The sequence below is a fragment of the Aulostomus chinensis genome, chromosome 12 (genome assembly GCF_037954235.1).
Source record: "Aulostomus chinensis isolate RoL2024-O1b breed Wild chromosome 12, RoL_Achi_v1.0, whole genome shotgun sequence".
In the NCBI taxonomy this organism is placed as follows: Eukaryota; Metazoa; Chordata; class Actinopteri; order Syngnathiformes; family Aulostomidae; genus Aulostomus; species Aulostomus chinensis.
In genome coordinates, this window is record NC_141331.1 from 1743030 (window position 1) to 1768443 (window position 25414).

The 25414-nt window shown below is 48.7% G+C and overlaps 1 protein-coding gene across 28 annotated transcripts in view; it reads left to right on the plus strand.

Moving 5' to 3' along the window:
• Nucleotides 1-712: 712 nt before the first annotated feature.
• lrrfip1a (leucine rich repeat (in FLII) interacting protein 1a) overlaps nucleotides 713-25414 on the plus strand; it is a 36454-nt gene continuing 11752 nt past the window's right edge. For 2 of the 28 annotated variants that reach the window (XM_086219523.1, XM_086219530.1), the window contains exons 1-14: nucleotides 718-1241; nucleotides 9238-9324; nucleotides 17545-17562; nucleotides 17647-17718; nucleotides 18795-18836; nucleotides 19663-19713; nucleotides 19816-19845; nucleotides 20884-20949; nucleotides 21037-21087; nucleotides 21441-21500; nucleotides 22298-22378; nucleotides 23699-23776; nucleotides 24605-24706; nucleotides 25346-25372. In XM_086219523.1, coding sequence (XP_086075649.1) covers nucleotides 1152-1241; nucleotides 9238-9324; nucleotides 17545-17562; nucleotides 17647-17718; nucleotides 18795-18836; nucleotides 19663-19713; nucleotides 19816-19845; nucleotides 20884-20949; nucleotides 21037-21087; nucleotides 21441-21500; nucleotides 22298-22378; nucleotides 23699-23776; nucleotides 24605-24706; nucleotides 25346-25372 — 855 coding nt within the window. In that variant the 5' untranslated portion in view covers nucleotides 718-1151. Of the gene's footprint in view, nucleotides 1242-9237; nucleotides 9325-14492; nucleotides 14993-17544; nucleotides 17563-17646; nucleotides 17719-18058; nucleotides 18200-18794; nucleotides 18837-19662; nucleotides 19714-19815; nucleotides 19846-20883; nucleotides 20950-21036; nucleotides 21088-21440; nucleotides 21501-22297; nucleotides 22379-23393; nucleotides 23457-23698; nucleotides 23777-24604; nucleotides 24707-25345; nucleotides 25373-25414 lie in introns of those variants that run through there. The other 26 variants (XM_086219548.1, XM_086219521.1, XM_086219522.1 and 23 more) reach the window with 26 other exon arrangements.

The window sequence follows — 25414 nt, forward strand, 5'->3', positions numbered from 1 at the left end:
GAAGCGTTTCCTTTTCTCCATCGTTGTCTGGTGTGCCAAACCAACCGGTCAACGACCAGAGCATCGTTTCAGCTGTGGTAGAAGCTCCTTCAGTAAAAGTACAAATAAAAGTACTCTGGCAGAAGTACAAGTCTCCAATCAGAATCAGTATCAGCTTCTTTTTTTTGTAGCACAAACAAGGACTTTGACTCCGGTTTACTGAGCTCTCTTTGAAAACAAGTTGTGTCGAGGTTCAAACTCAGCCTTCGAAATTCTCATCAAGTAAAAGTAGAGAAGGATTTGATTTTGAGTGAACTTGCATGTTTTATAAACAAAAGTACACACTGTACATGATATTTGTGTATTCTGTAGCAGGAGGGAGTTCAAGCCTCCAACTGTTGACCTCTAAAGGTCGCGGTCAAGATTCACAGCGTCCCAGTTCAAAGCGTCTTTCTTCAGGTTTTCTCCACAAAGCTGAGAGTAAATGACTGCTCCTACAAACTGATCAGAAATCTGATCTGAATTCCTTTGGATGTACTACCATTTTGAACTTCAAATGAAGTACAAATACTTCAACAGTGTACAGTATTCCCATTGTTGTTGTATGTTGTTCCACTCAGCTGGAGTTTCCCCTCTCTAGTACATGAATATCATGAACCTTCTGTGTGTCTCTGAGTTAATGATGAAGCCGAACCCTGAGCTCACTCTTGAGCCGCGAGGAGCAGGAGTGTGACGTAGCCGTGCAGCAGACGCTCGCGTTTCCCACAGCACATGAAGGCAACGCGGGTGAGTTACTCGGTAGTTCGAGTCCCTCAGCCTCCCGGAGTAACCAGAACAGTCTGATCAAGTCTTTCTGGAGTTCAGGGAAACTGTTTCATCGTCGGGTTCATCTCAGCGCGGGACTCGAACCGGACCCTGGAGGTTTCGGCAGCTGTGGACGCCGCGCTGACGCACGTGGGGACCCACAGCTGTCAATCAGAGTTTAAGTTCGTCGGTAAAAGTCAGGAAGAGAGAGAGCAGAGGCACCGGCGACGGCCAGCCGCCTCTGACCGCCTTCTCACCGGACTTCTCAGCGCCTCATGAGCGCCGCTAGCTAACCGCCGACCCCCCGGCTGGATTACCGGAGAACCGAGTTACCGACACCGAGGGACCGGATACGTGTAGCGGGGAAGATGGGCACCCAGGGCGCGGGACGGAAGAGAACCACCAACAAGGAACGGTCGACGGCGGAGGACGATGCTTTGAACCTCATCGCCAGAGAGGTGAGTGTAGGCGCCCCGGTGACACAGGACCCCAGAACCTCCACCCAGACCCCGGACCCCGGACCGGGACGCTTCCGGGTTGCCAGAGGTTCTGTCTCACGGTTTAAATCAGAACTTGTTCTCCTTTCCCCGTCCATTACGTTCTCTGTTAGCGGGACGTCAGGAAATACTGATGCACCGAGTGTGTGTGTGTGCGCGTGTGTGTGTGTGCGCGTGTGTGTGCCGTCAACACAAAATGGCTCATATCAGCGTCTCGGTAAAGTGCAGTATTTGTTACAGGCTGCTGTGTTTCAGAATACCACTTCAAATAGAATATTGTAGTACTGCCTAACTTTTTTGTCCCCTCTAAACGCGGTGCTGGCCTTCGGTGTTGATTCACCGACAGAGAGGCGGAGACTTGCTGATATCGATGGTAACCGATCACCGACGATACCGGTGACTATTGGCTGATGAGCTGGTTTTCATCAGGTCAGTGCGGAAGGTTCCTTTCAGCCGGACCTGGACTCGGTATCAGTCCCTTTGTCTCATCAAACCCTAAAACTTCATCAGAGCATCAAACAAACTCTTCAGCTGCCTCATTCCTTCTCAACCCAAAAACATCAGATTCACTGTCATGAAGCGAGCTGGTGATCAGAGCAGCAGGAGGTTCTCCTCTCCGGAACCATCGAGTCAAGCTCCTCAGCATCGTGACAGTGGAGAACAGTGTGTCAGACATGATTCACTCCTTCATGTCACCGCGACGCAGAGTTTGGGAAAGAAATTGTTCCAGAAATGGCGGCGTCACTGATGAGCGTGCAGGAGCAGCTGATGTTCTAACTGGGAGGTTCTGTGTTCTGACCCTCGGCAGCTGCTTCCAACAGGTGCTGAGGTGACGCGTCTGAGTTGGGCCGGACCAGTGAAGAACATGATCCCAGTCAGAACCCCTGAGGCAACAAGACAGTCTGTCAGAGGGGCGGAGTCAGCCCTCACCTGTAGCGCTCCCTCGCATGATGTCACAGCTGTCGGGTGAATGAGTAAACCTTGTGGACGCCTGTAGTGACGACTAGCGTCCAGAACCCTGAACACACCACTGCTCCCACGAGTTGAGTTGAGCTGAAAGGTGAGGGAGCGAGTGAGAGTGAACACGTGTGTGTGTGTGTGTGTGTGTGTGAGAGTTACAGGTAAAACATCATGGTCCTTGGACACCCACCCCACCCCTCAGATTGCCTGCTATGTTTTCTGGTCACGGCGTTCTTGTCATTACATCACATGTCACTCAGGTGGCAGCTGATTGGATGGCTGGGGAGGTCCACAGCTGGGAACAGGAAGTAGACAGCAAATGTTCCCGCACGTTGCTCCTTTGATCCAAACTAGATGTCAGAGATCAAAGAGCTTCTGTTGACGAGATCAGAGCTGCAGGCAGCAGCTGCACCACCTGAGGAGCTCAGCTCAACCAACAAAGCCTCCTGGCTGGTTTGTTGGTGCCTCTTAGTTCAGGTCACTGAAGAACCCGCAGCTCAAGCCTGGTGCTGTGAAGCATCAACATTAAAGGCTCGGGCAAACGTCCCATTGTGGAACATTGTCCAGTCTGAGCCGCTTTCTACCGCGCTGTGGTGAGAACACGAACTCCTGGGGTGTTGGGTGGAACGGCGAGCTGCACTCGCTCTAACCGGACGTGTCAGCAACTTTGCACATCACTGATGTAAACGTGTAGTCGCGTCTGAAGCCGTTCCCAGGGCGGTACTCAGCGACCAGCGGCAGGATATCAGCTACACAGCTCTGCAGCTGCTGCCTGTCCCTGCTCGGTGGCGGCGTAGGTCCAGGAAGATTCTGTGGCTCAGCCATTGTTGGCAGTGGCAGCGGCAGGGATAGGGGTTGGCTGCGTGTCACAGCTGTGTAGCAGAGAATCTGTGCCTTTAAGTATCAGAGGGGTCAGGTCCCTGGCTGGTGCTCCTCTGACAGGACGCCATAACCCCCCTGATGAGTTGGCCTGTTCTGCAGGAGTTTAAAAATAGACCATCCTGAAAGATCAGCTGTTGCTGCAGCCTAGTTTAGATCAGGAACTGTGGCAGGAGGAGGAGGAACGCAGCGGTGATTGTTGCTCTTCCCTCATGACGAGGCTCGGATCAGTCCAGGGGAGAGCAGCCGCTGAGGTCTGCAGCGTCCGTCACTGGCGTTTGGTCTCGTCACACTGGAAGAGCTGACTGGCGTATCTTGGTTGAGTGGCGATGCTGATTAGACGCGACAGAGAGAGAGAAACGTGATACTTCACCCAGCAAATGCATTTATCCTTCAAATACTCACTTAAAGGAGTGTGGAGCTCCTCCGTCACATCTTAGTGACTCCAGACTGCAGAAGGAGCCAGCCACGTACGTTTAGCTCGATGCTAACGGAGACCGAAAGCTCATAACAGCTAAACTGTCCCCCTCATCGTCTGGTAAAATCCACGTCTCCTTAATCTTGCCGGATTCTTCTGGAGTGACCAAGAAGTCCTGCAGGAGGGAGAAACATCTCCTGGATACGACAAATAAGAGCTGTTGGGTGAACTATTTCTCAAACGTCATCCAGTAGTTATTGACCTGTAGGTGGTGTCAGGTACTAGTGGTTCCAGTTCTGGAACTTGGATGGGAGCCGACTCCCAAGGGTCCTGAGGGATATTCTGAAGGGTTTCTCCAGCTCGGGCTGGTAGTGAGGGAATCACTGGCCTGTCAGGGTGGATGTATAACAGCCAGCAGCAGCCTCTGTAAATATTGATAGTAGTAGTAGAAGTAGAACTCGTAGTAAGATGTGCTTACGTTCCTTCATCTCTTCCATGTGTTGGAAAGTTCAAGCTAGCATAAATCTTCATTGTCTGTTTCCACTGGGATCCTTCTGTGAGCATCACAGTCGCTCCGTCTGCTCTGGATCAGAACCGGGTCTGCAGCTGCCGGTGTTTGACTCTTCTGGCTCTCTAATTCCTTCTTTTGTGCTTCAGGGTTCTCTGTCTGGTGCTTCCAGCTGCTAAAACGTCCCCGTTGGCTCCGTTCAAACATCTGGACTGCCGCTTCCGCCACTTCCTCTTTGAGTGAATCCAGGAGGAAATGTGTCCTTTTTAACTTGGCTCTTTGTAGTTTTCATGCATCGTCTTTATCCTGGGAGCACAAACACTCTGAGTTTTTATGTGATGTTTGGATAGCTTGGCTCAATAGCGCCCCCCAGCTGCTGGACATGCAGGAAACCTGCGGTGTGCGTTGTCAGCAGGTCTGAGGTTTGACCCCCCTCACCGCAGTGAAATCCTGAATGCGCCCTGTTCAGGTGCAGGTGTGTGAGTGCATCACGTCACTTGCTGATGAGTCGTAGTTTTATTTGCATCATTGGATGGTGGGGTGGTATTACATCTTTTCTTCATCTCTATTAAAGTTGTGTACTTGTACTGTACTTGTATACAGTCAGTACTCCATACAGCATACTACCTGTGTCTTCATGTCTAAATACTTGACTAACCATTATACCAGCAACAGCCCCTTCACACACTGGTCCAAACAGTTACTGTGTGTGTGTGTGTGTGTGTGTGTGTGTGTGTGTGTGTAAAACCACAGACTCCAGTTGGCCTGACTCACGTCTCCTTAAAAGGAAGTGGAGGCATTTTAGTTTGTGTGTGTGTGTGTGTTGGCTTCCTCTTGGTGACATCATCAGGCCCTGCAGATTGTTATCACAAACTTCTTCCTGTTTATTCACTCAGTCCCACTTTTCCTCCTTCAGGGAGTGGGGGGGGGCAGGTGTGTGTGTGCACTTGTGCGCATGGCAGGGGGTGGTTCTGATTGACAGCAGCGATGAGGCTAAAGCTAGGACGACTAAACCAAGTCATGTTGCTAGGCGACTGGAGCAGGGCAGCGGCCGCTCCCAGAGATGTCTTCTGGCGTTGACGCTCCGCCCTGAATTTATTTGCACATTTGAATGTCAACCGTCAGCCTCTGAGGTGAAGGTGTGGCTTGGTTTCGATGACATCATGAATTTCAGCTTGATGCTGTGGATGCAGCCTCATATTTCCTGTTCAACCTGGTGGGAGAAAAACAAAATGATGGCGTCAGTCAGAGCGAGGAGGTGTGACCTGCTGTAGCTCACAATCACAGGAAGTTGCAGTACTTGTTAAAACTACCATGAGATGAAGTACTGCTGTACTGCACAGACGCCCTGCCTGTTCTACTTCATGCTCATTTAAATGAGTTTTTCAGTTTAACAGAGAAATGTGACGTCACGGCGTCACCCTGCGAGCCCTCACAGCTGCGTTGTGTCACTTCCTGGGGGGTGATGCCCACTCCCATGATGCTTTGGGAGCAGCCAGACAGCGACGCCCACTGAAATTGTTGATTGTCAAAGCTTCATGTACAAGTTGTAAATCACATTGTTGTTGTGTAACATCAGGGAAGCCAAATGTGTGTTGAGTTGAAGAGGGCTGAGCAGGGTCGCGACCTCTGATGACCTCAGGGTCCCCACAGCTGACCTCACCGCTGCTGCCCACCCTCAGTTCCCCTTCATCTCTTGAACCAGTCTGAGGTTCCCCCTCCTGGTCCTGGACTTGGGTGTCCTGAGGTAGCTCCAGTTGTGATTTGTCACTTGATGAGTACAATGGACCTGATGAAGTAGCTCATCGGCTCCCAGAGGACAGCTGCCTCGCCGAGTCAGAGACGAGTCCATGTAGGTCGTTATTAATAGATCAGCGCTCGCGTGTTCTGGCCCAGTTAGTTTGGACCAGCATCCCCTGACGGGCCTGAGAGTCGCTACCTCAGTGTTGCTGCCAGACTATTAGTTCCTCGTGTTACAGCTTTGTTTTGCGTTTGTCGTTGGGGAAGGAGAACACGTGACTTCGACAGCACATGCTAACAGAACACATTTAAGTCACGTCTGTGTTCCTCAGGTGACTTTATGTGTAACGCTCTTTAACGCTCTGACACCCAGAGAGCCACAATTTCGCACTCCTGGCCATCAGTAGGTGTTCTTGAGATGGGACAGACTCGTGCACAACACCAGCTTCTCTTGACCCTCTCACGTCGCCATACTTCCCTCAATTCCTCAAAATTGTAAAATTTGCCAAAACGTAAACTAAAAGCACTCTGGCTACTGTTGGGTGTGGTCTCAGAAGACTGCGTCCAGTCATTTCACAGGAAAGCCACAGTCAACACTGATTGTCCTCATGTCCTGGTACCACACACACACACACACAGCTGAACGAAAGGCAGCTGCGGAGGCTAAAGAGTTCATACAGTCATTGAAGCCTTTTCCTGGCCTGGAGAGGTTTTTTGAAAAAAATGTATAAAACCAGAAAATTTTGAAAAGGTGGTGTTGATGTACTCATGAGTACCCGAGTGTCGCCTGAATGTTCCTCTCAGGATGAACACAATGTGAATATCACTTGAATGAGCTGTTGGCTGAATCAGATGCAGAATATCAGATTTGAGCAGGAACTCCATCATTGTCCATTCCTGAATGTACAGGCCAACATGGACGCCAACATCCAGCCAGTAAAGTTCCTGTAATTGAGGGAGCAGCTGTGAACCGCTGAGCTGGGACGCCGTCTGAGAGCAGCTTTTAGCCCTGGAGCCGGTCGCTGGACGGAGGGGGGGGGGGGGCAGCTGCTTTGTCCGCACACTCAAACCGCCACCTTCATGAAAGGTTCTAAGAGCTGGATCAGAACTGCTGGGAGCGTCTTGCTCCTCTGACACGGAAGATAAAATAACAGCACAAAGACTCCACATGCTGCGGCAGTCAGTCCTGGACGTAGCTACTCCTCCCAAGCAGTAGGTGGCGATGTTTCCCCTGATAGGCCATAAACAGGTTAAGCAGCGGCGCTGTTGTCAACGAAGACTATTAGTTAGCTTGAATAATGTGGATCAAGTGTATTTAACACTCGCTGCATCCTAATTGCCAAGCAGGTCTCAGAGGAGGTCGTCGGCTGTCCGAAACCACAACTGGCGTGAGAAGCGACCTCCTTCGCAACCTGAATTCCAGCCTAAACACAGGTTGCAGGAGTAGGCTGTAGCGGTAGGTCGTAGCAGGAGGACGTAGGTTGGTACTTGGCAGTTCGGACGCAGCCCTGTAATGTCATCCACACTTACCCAGCTAGGTCAAGTAGTCATGTGACCTCTACCCTCATAAACAGATGTAGAGTAACATCTGAAGATCTGAGGCTGAGCATATTCGTCTGAGAAAATGAAATGAGCATTGTGTCATTTGCTGTAGAAATATGTGATATTTTCACACACACACACACACACACACACACACACACACCCCTCAGGGCAGGAAGCATCTCCACTGATGCGGCTACTGACCTGCTGTTCTGCTCTCCGACCTCCAAGCCGATGGTCATTCTGTGGTTCTAATGTTTGAGTTTCAGCTGAGATGGAGATTTTGCCGAGTCACGTGTTTGTGCTCAGATTTGTCTGTTGTTCCCAGAGGAAGTAAAGTTCTTGACCTTGAGGATCCACTGAGGTCTGAGAAACTACTTCCTGTCGTGATTCGTTAATAGGAGAGGAAATCGCCAAATGAATTGAAAGCAGAAATTAATGAATGCAATGATGAACGCCAGAATAACGAGCCAGCGGATGTCAGATGTGAGCAGGTGAGTCCTTCAAGGACGTGAATGTTGTTCACACCTTCTGTCGACGATCCTTGATGGCCGACGGGCTGGTCTGGTTGTTCACCTGCCTGGAGTCCACTGGTACGTGTTTTGTACTCTGAGCCGTCGCTGGTGGTGATCGAGGTTGGAGTTGGTAGCACAAAGCCTCGCTAGCTTAGCTTAGTTTAGTTAGCAGACTGAACTTAGACCAGCCAGCCAGATCGCCAAGCCCAGACGTGCACATGACATAACCCTCACCTGGCCGAACAATCAACACTAGTTACTGAAATGAGGAGGAGATAGCTAGTTAATGATAACGACCCAGCTAGCAACTTGGCAACACCTCTACCTGTCACTCAAATTGGCCCCCCCTGCTTTAAACAGGTGACTTTTATAGAAGCAGGGTTGTCAAGCTGGAGGTTGTTGTTTTGTACCAGGCTGTAAACTTGGTCGTCCTGGCTGATGAACTGTAGGAGTTCATGTATATTTACTCCTCATCGAAGTACTAATATACTGCTACATGACCTCATGCAGTGCCCGATATCTTAATTCCAATAATTCCCATTTTAAAAAAGATTCACTACGTGACACTAGGAAGTTGTTACAAATACCGAAAATATTTGTTGATGAAAATAAGTGTGTACTATAACACATTCATTTGAAAACCTAACATATTAATAAGTGTGTTTTCATGTATTGTGGTGAAAGTGAGTGTGTGTCTGTTCCCATCATGTCGTGCTTGAAGCTGCTGAAGTGTAGATTTTGCGTTTCTTTGCTGCGTCTGGTTCAGGGACCGTTAAGACGAGGGTGGTTCAGGGTTGTGGTTCACGTGCGCTGGATGCTGCTCTGCTGAAGCGTTGGCCGAGCCGTGACAGAAGGTTCCTCCTGCTGCTCCTGTGTTTGTGTTTAGGGTCCTGGTGCTGACTGACATGGAGGAAATACATGAGTGCAGTGGAGGGAGGGATCAGAGTGACGGTGCCCAGAGGAAGGAAATGCTTACACACTCACGCTGTCACACACACACACACACACACACACACACACACACACACACACACACACACACACACACACACACAGGCTCCTGGCTCTGACCGATCCTTTTAAGGGAAAGACCCTGCCACCGCCGCTGCTGCAGGGCTGAGTGCAGCAAAGTCACACTGGCCTCTAACACACAAACACACGTTTACACTCTGTTGTGGCTGCCTGTTCTCACATGATTGAGTTCATAACTACACTCAGCCATTTCTGTTCAGATACTCAGAGTTGGTGATGGTGGCCATGCACAAGCAAAACTGACACAAGGGTCTTTGGAGGACCTGCACCTCCGCTCACTTGTAGACATGTGAACATGGGACACCTGCTGGGGCCTCGCTCCTCTTTTCTAAATCTTCTCCATGTCTCTCTTCTCTATCTCAGGCTGAGGCCCGGCTGGCAGCCAAGAGGGCCGCCAGGGCGGAGGCCCGAGAGATCCGCATGAAGGAGCTGGAGCGACAGCAGAAGGAGGTACACAAGTCAACGCGCACCCTCACACGTACGCCACCGTAGTCACCCACAGTTACCGATGAGTCACTGAGGCTGAAGTAACACTTCCTCAAAAAAACAGTACCTCACCTCTCCGGTCCTCACTAACAGGAGGACTCAGCTCACTAAGACGTGTTTCCCTCCTCCATCGCTTCTTAGTGACTCCAGACTGCAGGAAGAACCAGCCACGTATGTTTAGCTTGAAGCTAACAGAGACTGATGCTAACAGCAGCTAAACTGACCAGAAACGTCTGGTCACCAACTCTCCAGGGGGTCTGGTAGAGTCCTGGTCTCCTTGATCCAGCAGGAGGATCAGGGATGTGTGTGTGTGTGTGTGTGTGTGTGTGTGTGTGTGTGTGTGTGTGTGTGAGTGTGTGTGATATTTAAGTTGTTACTAGATTAGAGTGAGAGAGGAGATGTGGCAATGCTAAGAGGCCTGAATTGCAGCACTTTGTAGAAGAAGAACACAAAGAGTGAATTGGGATCCGCTGACATGCATCATGGGAAACAAAGTTCAAGTGTGGACCCAGAGGAGCTCCACCATGGAGGCATTTTATGGTGAAGAGTTTTACAGAAGTTTTGCACGACAAACCTTCCCTCTGTTGCACTTCAAACCTACAGCTGAACGTTAGCTTAGCATTAGTACATTCAGCTTTGTCACTCTAGCTGCCAGGTTTTGCCATCTTGGTCTTGTAGGGATTCCAGCAGTCTGATTGGCCGTTCAGTCTGAGGGTATCTCCTGTCAATGTCGTTGGGGCTCCTTTATGCTGGAGGTCAAAGGTCACAGATGGAACCAGAGTGCAGTAGCTGCAGCAGGTCAGTTGTTCTCATGTTGCTAGACATGAAGACAGTAAATAAAATTATACTTTATTTCCTCTTGCTCTTCTGTCTGGATCTGTTCTCTAAATTATTTAGTCAAAATATACAAACAAAAGTGTCTGATATTAAATATTAATAGTCTTCATTGTCACAAGGATTATTTTGTTTCATTTTTACACGAGGGTTCGTTGTTTCTAGGCTGTCCTGTTTGTCAGCCTGATCTGGAGTCCAGGAAGCCAGTGTCACAGTTTGAAGTCTCCTATAGTCCAGCACTTATGGTTATCAGAGAAGGAGCCACTTTGACATTAGCAGTTGCAAAAGGATAAAAATGTTTACAGACAAGATTTTAATATTTGCGGAAAAAGGGTTTTTGGAAAAGTTAAATGTTTGTCCAAAAAATAAATACCAAATATCAACAACTGACAGACAAGACTCACAGCTTGAAATCAAGATGAAAAAACACATCGATTGATTTTATTTTACCGTCAGCAAATATTTGTTCTTGACGCATGTCACTTAAAGTACTGCACCAAACCAACCTGACCGGTTCCAGAGGAGCCGTGATGTCACAAATCCTGCTGCCGGCGGGTGTGAAGGTCGGACGTGTCAGTATTGCAGCAGCATCACAATCATCACACTGAGGCAAGAAACGCTGAATGCACTCAAGTGGAAGTGAGTCAAGTTGTCTTATTTATTAAATACAGGATTTTGTTGGCACGTAAGAGGATGGGGGGTTGGGGGGTGCTAATCTGCTGCCTGGCGCTGAGATGAAAGTCCAGCAACGACTCCGTCAGGAGGTTGGAAGCTTTCCCTCTTAATCTCAGGGCCAAAGTAAAAGGAAGCTTCCAGCAGTTTCATGGAAACTTGTGACAATGAAAGACATCAGCACATGTTGAACCAGTTGTTGTTTAACCCTTTGACCACTTCAGACGACTGCCAGGCGGCCTTCAGACGACTGCCAGGCGGCCTTCAGACGACTGCCAGGCGGCCTTCAGACGACTGCCAGGCGGCGTTCAGACGACTGTCAGGCGGCGTTCCGACGACTGCCAGGCGGCGTTCAGACGGCGGTCAGCGATCCTGAGGAGGGTCATGAGGCCACTCGCTTGTTTTAGTGCAGATAAGAGGAACATTTCTTCTCCCTGGTGGAGGTATGTGGGACTCCTGCTCAGTGAGAAGTGGCAGCTGGAATGCGCTGTTGTCAGAACGCATCGACAGAACATTGAATCTGAGTTGCATGAATGTAACTTGGCAGGTAAATGAAAGCCACCCTGTAGTTGGGTGTTGAACCAGGTGCTGGTGGGTTATTTTCTGGCGGGTTTACGTCTGATCCGCAGTGTGAGGATTGTGTTTTCCAACCTATTCTTATCTTGCGGTAATCCCAGACACACAAACAGGCTTCTGCCTCTCACCTCTGACCCCAGACGAGGCTGAACCGGCGTCCAGGTGGGCTTCCTCCACCAGCCCGCTGGTTTTAGCTGTGAGACATCTTTGCCTTCACAGATTTACTGACAACGGGCTGCATTATTTTTTCAGATTGTGTTTGAATGTGCGATCAGCTGGTTATAAAACTGCAACAACCAGTCAGTCAGTCTTTTTCTTTTAAGCAAAAAAAAATTCTGATTCCACACTAAATATCAGGGTTAGTGTTGAGTTTTTCTTATTTATGAAAGAAATGGTGGAATCTTCCTCTTTCATTCATACCAAAAGACACAATTTGAAGGCCGAGCATTGGGCTCTTGTTGTACTTGTACTGCAAAACATCCTAAATTTGCATAAGTACTTTCACTTCTGTTATGCAAATAAATTAAAAAATGTTACAATGTTGTGTTTTAACTTTTAGACCATCGGGACCAGTAAAGGTTGGGATATAATAAACACAAATTGCACACTGGACATTACCAGGGGGTTGAAGGCATGGCAGTACGAGGAAGGACTAGTGGTGAAATGTCTACATTTATTCTGATTGCAGGCTATAATACACGACTAGAGACCATTACAGATTATGAGAGACTAGTACAGACTACTAGAGACCATTGCCGACTATGTGAGACTAGTACAGACCACCAGAGACCATTGCCGATTGAGAGACTAGTACAGACCACCAGGGACCATTGCCGACTATTAGAGACTAGTACAGACTACTAGAGAACCTTACCGACTATGAGAGACTAGTACAGACCACTAGGGACCATTGCCGACTATTAGAGACTAGTACAGACTACTAGAGACCATTGCCGACTATGAGAGACTAGTACAGACCTCTAGAGACCATTAGGGACTAGTACAAGTTATAACAGACTAGTACAGACTACTAGAGACCATTACCGACTATGAGAGACTAGTACAGACTACTAGAGACCATTAGGGACTAGTACAGGTTATAACAGACTAGTACAGACTACTAGAGACCATTACCGACTATGAGAGACTAGTACAGACCACTAGAGACCATTAGGGACTAGTACAGGTTATAACAGACTAGTACAGACTACTAGAGACCATTACCGACTATGAGAGACTAGTACAGACTACTAGAGACCATTACCGACTATGAGAGACTAGTACAGACCACCAGAGACCATTGCCGACTAGGAGAGACTAGTACAGACTACTAGAGACCATTACCGACTATGAGAGACTAGTACAGACCACCAGAGACCATTGCCAACTAGGAGAGACTAGTACAGACTACTAGAGACATTACCGACTGAGAGACTAGTACAGACTACTAAAGACCATTGCCGACTATGAGAGACTAGTACAGACTACTAGAGACCATTGCAGACTATGAGAGACTAGTACAGACCACTAGAGACCATTGCCGACTATGTGAGACTAGTACAGACCACTAGGGACCATTGCCGACTGAGAGACTAGTACAGACCACTAGAGACCATTAGGGAATAGTACAGGTTATAACAGACTAGTACAGACTACTAGAGACCATTACTGACTATGAGAGACTAGTACAGACCACTAGAGACCATTAGGGACTAGTACAGGTTATAACAGACTAGTACAGACCACTAGAGACCATTACCGACTATGAGAGACTAGTACAGACCACTAGAGACCATTACCGACTATGAGAGACTAGTACAGACCACCAGAGACCATTGCCGACTAGGAGAGACTAGTACAGACTACTAGAGACATTACCGACTGAGAGACTAGTACAGACTACTAGAGACCATTGCCGACTATGAGAGACTAGTACAGACCACTCGAGACTATTGCCGAATATGTGAGACTAGTACAGACCACTAGAGACTATTGCCGACTATGAGAGACTAGTACAGACCACTAGAGACTATTGCCGACTATGAGAGACTAGTACAGACTACTAGAGACCATTACTGACTATAAGAGACTAGTACAGACTACTAGAGACCATTGCCGACTATGAGAGACTAGTACAGACTACTAGAGACCATTGCCGACTATGAGAGACTAGTACAGACTACTAGAGACCATTGCCGACTATGAGAGACTAGTACAGACTACTAGAGACCATTGCCGACTATGAGAGACTAGTACAGACCACTAGAGACCATTGCCGACTATGTGAGACTAGTACAGACCACTAGGGACCATTACCGACTATGAGAGACTAGTACAGACCACCAGAGACCATTGCCGACTGAGAGACTAGTACAGACCACTAGAGACCATTAGGGACTAGTACAGGTTATAACAGACTAGTACAGACTACTAGAGACCATTACCGACTATGAGAGACTAGTACAGACTACCAGAGACCATTAGGGACTAGTACAGGTTATAACAGACTAGTACAGACTACTAGAGACCATTACCGACTATGAGAGACTAGTACAGACTACTAGAGACCATCAGTGACTAGTACAGGGTATAAGAGACGAGTACAGACTACTAGAGACCATTAGTGACTCGTACAGGGTATAAGAGACTAGTAGAGACCATTAGAGATTATTAAAGATTAGTACATTGTATTAGAGACCGTTAGAAACTAGGATAGACTCGACTTATACAGACTATAAGAGAGTAAAAGGGACCGTTAGAGACAGTTACAGACTATTAGAGTCCATTAGAGACTGTTCTGGACCAAACGTTACCCCACAACTGAGCCTTTGATTTGTGGAGTCCCCTGAGAACCAATAACAAGGCCCGGGTCAGTTTACAGAACTGACAGTTTTTTTTACTTATTACAGAAAAAAAATCAATCAAATATCAATATTGAGATTTATATCTGCACCAGAGGTCTCCGGAAGCTTTTTCAGTCACAACACAGGCACTGAGCCCAAACAACAACAATCCAGACACACACACACACACACACACACACACACACACACACACACACACACACACAGGTCATATGCAGCAGATTAACACTCATTGTTAAGCAGAGTCTGGTGTGTGTGTGTGCGTGTGTGCGCGCACGTCCATTTAATCCTTTAACTGAGTTCTAAAGTAGCTTAGCAGCAGGTCATCGCTGCAGGGCAGCAGCAGTTGTTTTGACGTGAGTGATGGGCCGCCTCCTCCTCACACACCGCCTGCTTCTCCACGTTTTGACTTTGTCCTCCACGGTGGCGGCTGGATGTGAGAGTGAATTGTGGGGTTTGCAGCCTTGATGGTCGCGTGGTGGTCTCTGTGGCGCTCGGACCTTAGCGTTCCTTTGTGTTGTGATCTGTCTGAGTAGCCATGATCTCACCCACGGACCCTGGAATGATGCGGTCTTTCCTGGTGCGCTGAGGGCAGCACGACGGCCGGACGTCGGCTGGCGGCGAGGGGGCAGAGGGCCACCGCCATCGGGCGCCCAGGAACCCCCCCTTTTAAAAGGGGAAGCGCGGTGAGTTGTCGAGTACAAACATTTAAGCTGATTGTGCAACTCGTTGGCTGAATGGGCTTATGGCGGGCCGGGCTCACTGCTAATTGACTGTCCAGACGCACAACGGGAGATAAGTGACACGGTTTTTTCTCTGGTCCTGGACAGCCTGAGTGGGGGTCATGTGATCATGGGGTCTGGGGATCTGTGGGTATGAATGAAATTTATTTAAATATTCTCTCTAAATACATTTAAAGACAAAATAATGTTGGCAACAGCAAACCTGTCTTTCCCTCTCTGTCAGTCTGTCTCTCTTGATTCTTGACAGACCTTGGAGATCAAATAAGTGAATAATCGATAGAATAATCGTTAGAATAATTGTTAGAATAAGCAATAGAATAATCATTAGAATAATTGATAGAATAATTGATAGAATAATCAATAGAATAATTGATACCCAACAACTTAATTTCTTTGCAGTTTGGGTCCAGATGTTCTGACCAAACTAAGAATTGTTAATGTGGTGGCTCAAGGCCACGTTTTCGGTCTTGTCACCACCAGGTTGTTGCTCTTTGCTCAGTTTTGTTTTTAATCGATGAAAGTGACGTCTTTGACTCCCAGCGCACAGATGCAGACGGATGGGTCACCTGACCAAAGTGTCACATCTTAGTGCTGCTAACGGGTAACGAGCTAGTGGTGCTGCTACTGCTGTAAATGACAGCGATTGACTTCTTCCGGCCCAGCTTCTCTACAGTGGAAGAGTTGCTGCTGGTCTTGTTATGAAGATGTTAAGGTGGCCAGGTGTTCTGGTCTGACTCGTGGTCTCCTGCTCTGAGGAGGCTGCAGCATCACCTTCAGGTGGACAAAACAGCCCGGTCCTGCTGCTGCAGTCGGAGGTCGTCCATGCGAGGCCATGATATTTTCATTTCCACCAAGTCTTTCAATAAAGAACGCTGGTTATCCAGGAGAGCTGCTGATGCTGAGGCCATGAAGAGGTCAGCCACAAACGGAAGCCAGAATGACAAAGAAGACGATCCTGTTATTGGGCAGCGCCCGAGGGAAACGGTGGCCCTAAATCTGGATTAAAGACTGAAGCAGCAGGATTCCTGTTGATTGTTAGGACCAGAATCAAGGACACACACATCACATCCTCTACGACCAGCATTTAGTCTCCTACTGCGAAGGAAGGCGATACAAGGAGAGAGCAAAGAGCAGGTTTTGGTGTGAGATCATTGAATGATGTAGGAAAGATTTGGAACAAATGAAGGTTTGGTGAGAAAGCAGGTGCCAGACAGCAGTGCTGGTTTTAACATGCGTGTGTGCGTGCGTGTGCGTGTGCGTGTGCGTGCACTTGTGTGCGTGCATTTGTGTGAAGACTTGAAGAATATTGTTAGTCGGACTCGTGGGAACGAGGCGGAAAGGTAGGATGCAGGATGGATTCTAAACACTGCATGGAAGACCTGGAGAGTTTGTGCACTGACATTTAAGCTGTTGTTAGCCATCAGTCTCCGTTAGCTTCATGCTAAATATACGTTGCTGGCCCATTCTGCATTCTGGAGACTCAAAGAAGTAATACAGGACAGGGGAAAAAAACCTCTTAGTGAGCTCAACACACCTTTGCATGAGTACTTGAAATACAAAACGCTCCTTTAAGAGTGAAGTGCTACTTCAATGTGTGCAATGAAATGTAAAGGTTTCATTCAATTTAGCTAAAAAAAAAAAAGAAAAAAGAAACAGTTGAAGTTACTCAGTAGAAGCTAGAATGGTGTCAGTGTCCAGATCCAGCCATATCAGATATTAGTATCCCTGATGTTAGTAATACTTGATAGAGTCAGTACTTTCCACTGGCCCAGTGAACACGACTCATGACAAACCTGACATTCCTCCTTAAAAACCGTGATTCAAATATGTGTTTTTCTACACCTTAATGTCAGTCCAACCTGGTGTTCACCCTGGTGTTCACTCCTGTGTTCACTCCGGTGTTCAATCTGGTGTTCACTCCTGTGTTCACTCCGGTGTTCACTCCTGTGTTTACTCCTGTGTTCACCCTGGTGTTCACTCCTGTGTTCACCCTGGTGTTCACTCCTGTGTTCACCCCTGTGTTCACTCCAGTGTTCACCCCGGTGTTCACTCCAGTGTTCACCCTGGTGTTTACTCCTGTGTTCACCCTGGTGTTCACTCCAGTGTTCACCCTGGTGTTCACTCCTGTGTTCACCCTGGTGTACACTCCTGTGTTCACCCCGGTGTTCAATCTGGTGTTCACTCCAGTGTTCACCCCGGTGTTCAATCTGGTGTTCACTCCAGTGTTCACCCCGGTGTTCACCCTGGTGTTCACTCCGGTGTTCACTCCTGTGTTCACTCCAGTGTTCACCCTGGTGTTCACTCTGGTGTTCACTCCAGTGTTCACTCCAGTGTTCACCCTGGTGTTCACTCTGGCGCTCACCCAGCTGGACTCTCAGCATGCCGTCTGTTTTCATCTGTCCCTGCTGAATCTGCCTGTGCTCCTTCATTTTTCTCTCTCTCCTGTTCTCTCCATCGATTCCTCCTCTCTGCTCTTCATCTGTGCTGCTGCCCAGATCTTTCAGGTGCAGAAGGTAGGCCTCCTCTTTCTCACCATCCTTCAGCCCAGGTCCTGTACACTTGTGGTGTCTCTCTCATGGTCTCCCGTCTTTCCCTAGAAATATTACGGCTTGAACACCAAACTCGATGACAGACAGGACAGCAAATGGGGAGACATTGAGCAGTGGATGGTACCGTCACGCTAGAACATGCGAGAACACTAAACTCTAACCCTGCTTGTCGTTTGGCTTGGTGGAAGCTTTGCAGTCTGCTTTGAATTCCAGATAATTCCTGTTAAGCCTTTTTTACTAAATAACTGATTATAGTGAATCAAAGCTGGACCATTAATGGTAATCCACTTACCCAGAGGAGCAGGTTTGACTCAGCACCAGCGTCAGAGCTCGAACAAACCACCGTGAGATTCTTCTGAACTCGTACCTACCTCAGAACACATCGTTGTGATGGATGTTCCTGTGCACCAGTGTGGCCCACGACTGCCAGCAAAGTCCCTGAAACACTGATTTGCCTGGGGACAAAGTCCCACGAGCAGGGCTGTGGTGCTGGTCGCATCCAGACAGTTCATCCAAGTCAGTGACGGAGCCAGGCAGCGTGAGGAGGTGGGGGATGTAGGCGCACTGCAACCGACCAGCAGGGGACGATCCAGATCATTAGGTGAGCCCTCACCTCAGCGGGCGAATCACCATGTCCTGGTGACACGAGGCTCCAAGTCCTCAAGTCAACTAGACTTCAGGTTTGGAAGTCAGCAGACTTTTGTTCTGACGCGGTGTTGGGCGATGGACCTCGTGTGCTCCTCATCAGTGCCTGCTTCTGAGCTCCACCCACCAGAAGTGTGTCAACGTGTGGAATCAAAGAAGACACACTGTGTGTGTGTGTGTGTGTGTGTGTGTGTGTGCGCGCGCATTAACTTCATTATTAATCCATTTCTCTAACAGAACTTTGAGCAACAGCTTGAGGTGAGAGGCAGTTGTAGTGTGTGGCTGAATTGTGTCTCACTTGTTTACTGGCTGGTTTACTGGGTTTCATGAGGACCCATCAGTCCTCAGTGAATTCGTCCCAGTTTGTCTGCTGGGCTCAGTGGTTGTGTAACGTATCTGGACCACAGCATGATTCCAGGATGTTGCTTTAACTGGAATGAAAACATTCTTCTTCTTCTACGGTTTCCTCCATCATCCATCCGTCTCCTCTGCCTCTGACTTGTCTCCTCCTTCACCCTTCATCTCCTCCCTCCCTCCCTCCCTCCCTCCAGGAGGACAGTGAGAGATACTCACGCCCTTCCCAGATGACCACGGTGTGTATCCCTCCTTCTGTTTCCACACACTCCTTCACTCTCTTCATCCTCTCTTTCACACGTCAGCCTCAGTTCATAAATAAAAAGAAACATTCCAGAGATTATTCAGTTGTGGCCGTTGTCTTCTTCTGCATGAGCCTGGTATGGAGGGTGTTGGACCACCGACTCCTCCAGGTTTACTGGTTCTGCTGATGTAATGTATGATGTAATGACTCTGAGGTCAAGCTGGTCCAACCAAAAAGGAGGTAGGAGTCCAGGAGCAGAGACCTCACTAAGTGTTGGCACCAAAATAGTTCAGGAAAACAAAACCTTTGTGATTGCGTTGCGATAGAGATCAAGATAACGCTCAAATACGCCGGCGGCTGGTTTGTTCATGTGTGTTTGCAAGACGACAAGCAAAACACTTGCACACACACATGAAAACGATGCGGTGCATGGTACCCAAAACTTGAAGATCTTAAAGGAGGTTCCAGTGTCGTTCTCCCAAAAGTCTACTTGTGTTTAAATGGTGGCGTCTCGCTGGGGCATCAGCACTTCCACTTTGTAGGTGATGGTCATCTTCAGTTTGGTCTGACGTGAACCTGAGTTCCATTGAACTGCTGCTGAAAATGTTTAGAATTTACTATTTTATTGGAAAATAACTCTCAGTATCATGTCTTGTGTTCCGTTTCATCTGTGAGAGCCACGTAGGAAACGCCGCGCCACGAGCCTGAGGACAAATCTCCTCATGTTTGAGAGGATCAATAACAGCAGGATTACCAGAGATCTTCATCTGTCCCCACCACCCACTCTAACCTTCGTCTCGCCTTCTCGCCCTCTCACACAGTTCTCAGACGACGATGAGCGGATGTCGGTGGGCAGCCGAGGCAGCGTCCGGGTCAGTATCAAACCGTCTCATCTCTTTGATTGACAGACAGGAAGCTGTGACCTTGTAGTTCAGAGGCTCTGAGTTGTGATGCTGTTTGTGTCTTTGGCTCAGTCGGACCTCGATGCGCGCTATGCTGGAGGGGTAAGACTCCTGGACCCCCGTGAGAGGGTCTGTTCTAGTCATTCCCAGCATGTGTTTGTATGTTGGAATATTTGTTCATCTTGAACCTCTTTACCCCCTCTAACGGGGGGGGTCTAATCTTCCACTCTCCACTTGGACTAACTCTTCAAAGCTGAATGAGCTGCGCTAGTTAGCATTAGCTCAGTAGGAGTAGTAGAGCGCCCTCTGCTGGATCATGATATCACATCCCAGCTCAGACTTCATCAGAAGTACCAGTGTGTCATTGTTTTAGGACGTATGAGTGGTAGAGTGGAAGCAGATATCTGGTAACAAGTGGGCCTGTGTGTGTGTGTGTGTGTGTGTGTGTGTGTCTGTGTGCGGTTATTACGAGTACTTCCTTCTTCAGTTACACAGACATCCCCTTGTATCACAGTTAATCTGTAGTACCACCATCATGGTCGAAGTATCGTGGTAGTATCACCATCTCTGTGACTCTGGACTGCTTTGCAACGTGAGACAGAACTGGAATGGTGACGGCTGAGCGCCCGAAGCTCAGCTGATCGGCGTGGACCTGAACACGCTCTCAAGGTTGTGGCGGTGCTGGTGAAGTCCACAAGTGCACCGACACGACTGCATCCTGAAAATCAGATACAGAGAAAACAATCACGTTTGAAAGGCCTGAAGAAGGAAGAATGTTTGGAGTCTGTCGGGTGTGATAAATACCCTGAGAACGCAGTACTCTAGGAGTGTCTCAGTCCAGTCCAAACCCCTCAGCATCGTTCAGGCTGCATGTAGTTGTGGAGTCACTCTGCATGGTGTCCACAGTGACTGTTGACTGGATGTCTGCCACCATCAGCCCGTTACTGACACATTAAACAGCGTCTGGACGGCTGTTGCTTCCTGGTTCAGTGACCATGGTAACGTGCTCTGGTGTTGCTGTGGTGATGATGATGATGATGATGTGCCTGTCATCGCTCTCTCTCTCTCTCTCTCTCTCTCTCTCTCTCTCTCTCTCTCTCTCTCTCTCTCTCTCTCTCTCTCTCTCTCTCTCTCTCGAAGGGTTCCTCCACACAGTCACATAAAAAGTCCAAGAAAAAGAAGAAGCACAAACACAAGGACAGAGATGTATGTCACGGAGTCACATGAGTCCAGCCATGCTATTGGCCGGCTGAAATGACATCCGTGTCTCTGCTTCCTGTTGTGTGTTTGCAGAGGAACGGCTGTGACGACCAGTTCAGCCTCCTGTCCAGCAGAGGCAGTGTGGTGAGCTGCATGAGTGTGAGCATGTAGGCCCCCTGACTCGTGAGGGCCCAGTCACTAGCGACTAGTCAAGCATTTGTGTTTCCTCCGTCCTAGTCAGATAGCAGGCAACTGTATGGCAGGTTTGACCTCTGACCTGAAGCTGGGATGGTTGTGTGTTACCAGGCTCAGGTGTCGCCATCTTGCAGGATGTGGACAGTAGATTGTGTGTCCTGTGAGTGACTGGTGACTTGTTCCTCTGTCCAATGACCTGGAAAGCCGATTCAGTTCATTATTTCTGCCTTTGACGTGTTTGTATGACCCTCCATGACGCTGTCGTGTCTCGCGGTCTGACGCTGTCGTGTCTCGACTCTCAGAGCTCCAGACTGAGTGACGACAGCCGAGTGTCTCGTGGCTCCAGACTCGACCTGCAGCCGGTGGGTGACGCTGATCTGGAAACTGCTGAGTCGCTGCATGTGTGTGGTGGTGATCAGTTAACACCTGACTGGGGTTTGTGTTCCACGCCTGAGCAGAAGGTTCTCGGAGGAAATTTTGCTGAAATTTACATGAGAAGTTAAGCTCAAGAATTTGGGATTTTTTCTCCCACAGAGATGGAAACGTTCATGGGAATAAACCGGAGATTTTGGTGTCATTTCTATTTCTCTGTAACTCAGCATTCCTCCATCACATGCAGGGCTCATTGTCCGAGTGATCAGCACTGCAGAACCAAAGGGTTCTTGAAGTTCTGTTCACAAGCACATGAGTCGCAAATGCCTTTTTAAAAATGTGTATAACAAAAGTGTGCATGTTTCTCTGAGAATTCAACACGTCTGTCTGTCTGTGACAGAGAAAGTAGAGCTCCAGCATGAGTCGCTCCCAGCAGCCCTGCTTCATTCCTCTGATTCATCTCCTCTAACGGGGGCTGGCACAAGAACGTCTCCTGGACACGGCTTCATTTGACATCTGGCGTGAATGCAGGGTTGATGTTGCTGCAACAGCTGGAAGAAGTGAAAAGCAATTTAAACATGTTAAAGACTGAGTTCACACCAGTTTACCACCAGTTTAAATCTGCGTGAGGTTTTATTTTCTGCTCGTTGGCATGAAGCTTTACACGGTTGCTCACTGCTCAGGACCAGTGCATCACTACCTGCTGTGAGTTCAGAACTCTTTCTAAAGGTTCGTTCTTTCTCTCCTCGGCTCGTGATCCCCCCCCCCCCCCCCCCCACCCCTCCAGGCGTCATACACGTCCTCTGACCTGTACAGCCTCAACGGTCCATCGTCCTCCAGAAACGCTTCATCTTTCGACAGTTACCAGGTCTGTATGCACCAGGCACCCTCAGGGGGACCAGCAGGGCTCTCTAAAGGTTCTGGACCCTTTGTTGATGTCACACTTGGTTCTTTGTCCCAGTTCTACAGGTCGCTCAGTCACATCAGCCAGCAGCTCTACCGTAGGGTTGGTTCTCCAAACCTCTACCTTTAGTCCACTTACTGAATGGCTGATATGATTCTTATTGAGATTAACAAAGAGAACCTGGCGGTTCTCCACCAGTGGTCAGACCAGTTGGAGGGAAAGTGTCTGGATATTTGTGTATCAGGATAAAAGTCCTGGTAGAACCCAGCTGAGATTCCTGCGGTTCTCCTCTCCTGCAGCACATAATTGGTATCACACATAATCCAACATAGTTGTTCTACTTGAAAACCCAGCGAGTCGACTCGCCATACCTCTTGTTCACTATGTGTCAGCCACGAGGAATACTAGCCCCCTCATTACGTTAGCCTTCAGTGCAGCAGGGAGACGAGTCCGCCATCTTGAATTCCTCATGAGGCAAGTGGCAGCGTCTCCGTCTATAGGTGTGAGGCTACGCTAACCCAGCTAGTCACTGAGGAACCTCCCGAACATCGATGACATTCATCTAGTCAACAAAACAGACGCCAACCACATGATGATGTCACCGGCTCATTAGCGTTGGCTCTTAGCTACGGTGACTCTCCTAAATATTATATCAGGTGTGAAGCAAAATGTCCAGGGATCAGAGGTACAAACCATCCGAATCTAAACTACAATCTATGAGCAGCACCGCCAGCTGTTAGCCACCAGCTGTTAGCCACACTAGCATGTCTTTGGTGTGTTGATCCTTCACCGTGATGCTAAAGCTAACATCATCATGAATAACTCACTTCCTCTCAGTTTTTATCAATTTGAATTCTCTGAAGTAAACAATCACAGCCTCTGAGGTCACACATCAACACCATCATGTCTACTGCTGAATTAGCTGTGTGTGTGTGTGTGTGTGGGTGTGGGTGTGGGTGTGTGTGGGTGTGATGTACAGAGCGCTGTGTATGACGACAGCCACTTCGCTGGGTCACGGCGAGGCGCTGGCTCCACCTCCCATGTAAGATTGTCTTGGAGTTTTTGCTGTGGCGTTTGAAGTGCAGTAGATTTCTAGACAGTCTGAGGTGGTACCAACAACTAAAAAGAGTGTGTGTGTGTGTAACCTGGTGATGTGTAGTTTTTGATTCTACTCATTGACCTGAGAGTAATGCCATCACCAGCGTGCTCGCCTGCACCTGTGAATGTGTGTGTGTGCATGCTGGTGTGTGTAGAGGGAAACATAACTCTGTGTTTTCTCTGCAGCCTTTAGATTTCTCTAGTTACCGCAACTCCAGTTCCAGAACCTCCAGCAGGGCCAGTTCAGCCCGCACCAGTCCAGTGGTGAGCCCCACGTTACCTTGTTGTTCAAAAACTCCACTATCCGTGACCCGCGGCGTGTACTAGGGAAGCACAGGGATGTTTGGATGTGGACAGAACCTTGGGGGGGGGGTCAGTCTAACTCTAATGCAACGTTAGCTGCTGAATTCAGACCGGCTGTGGACAACCAGCTAGCATAAACAAGCCAGCTGGCTAAAGCTGTTCCTTGGGATGGTCAGATATGAACTGAATGACTGACAGGTGTCAGTTTTCTCTCCTACAAGACTTCTTATGACTCCAGTATGTAGAAGGAGCCAGCTACGTCCTGTTCAGCACAGACCTGGAAGTGGTCCAGTTTTTCTAATCTCCAATCCAGGTGTTAGTGGATCCCTGATCCTCCAGGTGGATCAAGGAGACCTGGACTCTACCCGACCCCCTGGAGAGTTGGTGACCAGACGTTTCTGGACAGTTTAGCTGCTGTTAGCATCAGCCTCCGTTAGCTTCAAGCTAAACATACGTGGCTTGTTCTTCCTGCAGTCTGGAGCTACAAATATGTGATGCTATTATTCGGGATCAGAGTCTCTTCAGCATTGGCGTGTACTTCAGATGATTTTATAGTTTTCCTGAGTGATGAATGTTACTGTTCATTTTATTTCCACTTGAGTCATGACTGAACGGTTCTTGGCATCCTGGTGCGTTGCTGTCGGCGAGTGTGTGTTTGGTCTCACCTGGTGTGGGAGGTTGTGTGTTCTGCTCTGAGAATCATAAACATGAGTTCCAGTGTCATCAGAGCCTCTGTTGATCTTGTCCTGACTGGAACGATGTTCTTCTGCCCCCTGGTGGCCACTGCAGGACAACTGCAGCTCTGTGGCCAGTTACTTGAGGAGTGCGGCCGGCAGCGGCGGCGGCCTCCCCAGAGACCTGGATGATGTCACTATCCCCGACTTCTCTGACGTGAGTCTGTTTGCTGTGAAGTTGAATTCCTGCGTGACTGTTGTGACGTCACGGTTGCTTGCGCTTGTCACCCTCCGAGGTCATGTGATCACACCGTCACAGCTGACTCATGTTGACTTGCGGCTGGTTCTCAAACGGGAACGTGTGGCGTGTGTGGTGGGAACCGCCGGCCCTCCGAACTCACTGCTGTCTCTTACAGACGTGTCTCTCAGATTCTGGGTTTATTTCTGACTTCCCATCTTGAACACTGACAGTTTCCTTACCTGCACGTTATTTATCCAACATATAGGAGGAGCCTGACATACTGGGGGAGCAGAAGACCCGCCCCCAGCCCTACTCTGCCTCTGATTGGCTCATTCTTGGTCCCTAGTTTAGGCATGTGAAGTGAGACCAAATCACAGGAAGAGCAGGAGCTGGTGGGACAAACTGATTTCTTTTCGGGGGAGGTTTCAGAGGGACCCTGATGTTAGAATTCATCTCACGAACAAAAACTACATTTGAATCGTTGGAAGTGTTGCTTCTGTGTTTGCTGTCAAAAAAACCTGAAGGTCTCCGTCCGTGTGGCCTTGGCCCCGTGGCCTGCACCCCCCTCCTCCTCCTCTGTCACCGCTCACTCTCACTGTCTCTCCGTCTCCACAGGTGGAGGACAGAGATTACCTGGAGAAAGTGAGTGAATTCATGAAGAGATAACCAGTTGTTGGTTTAACA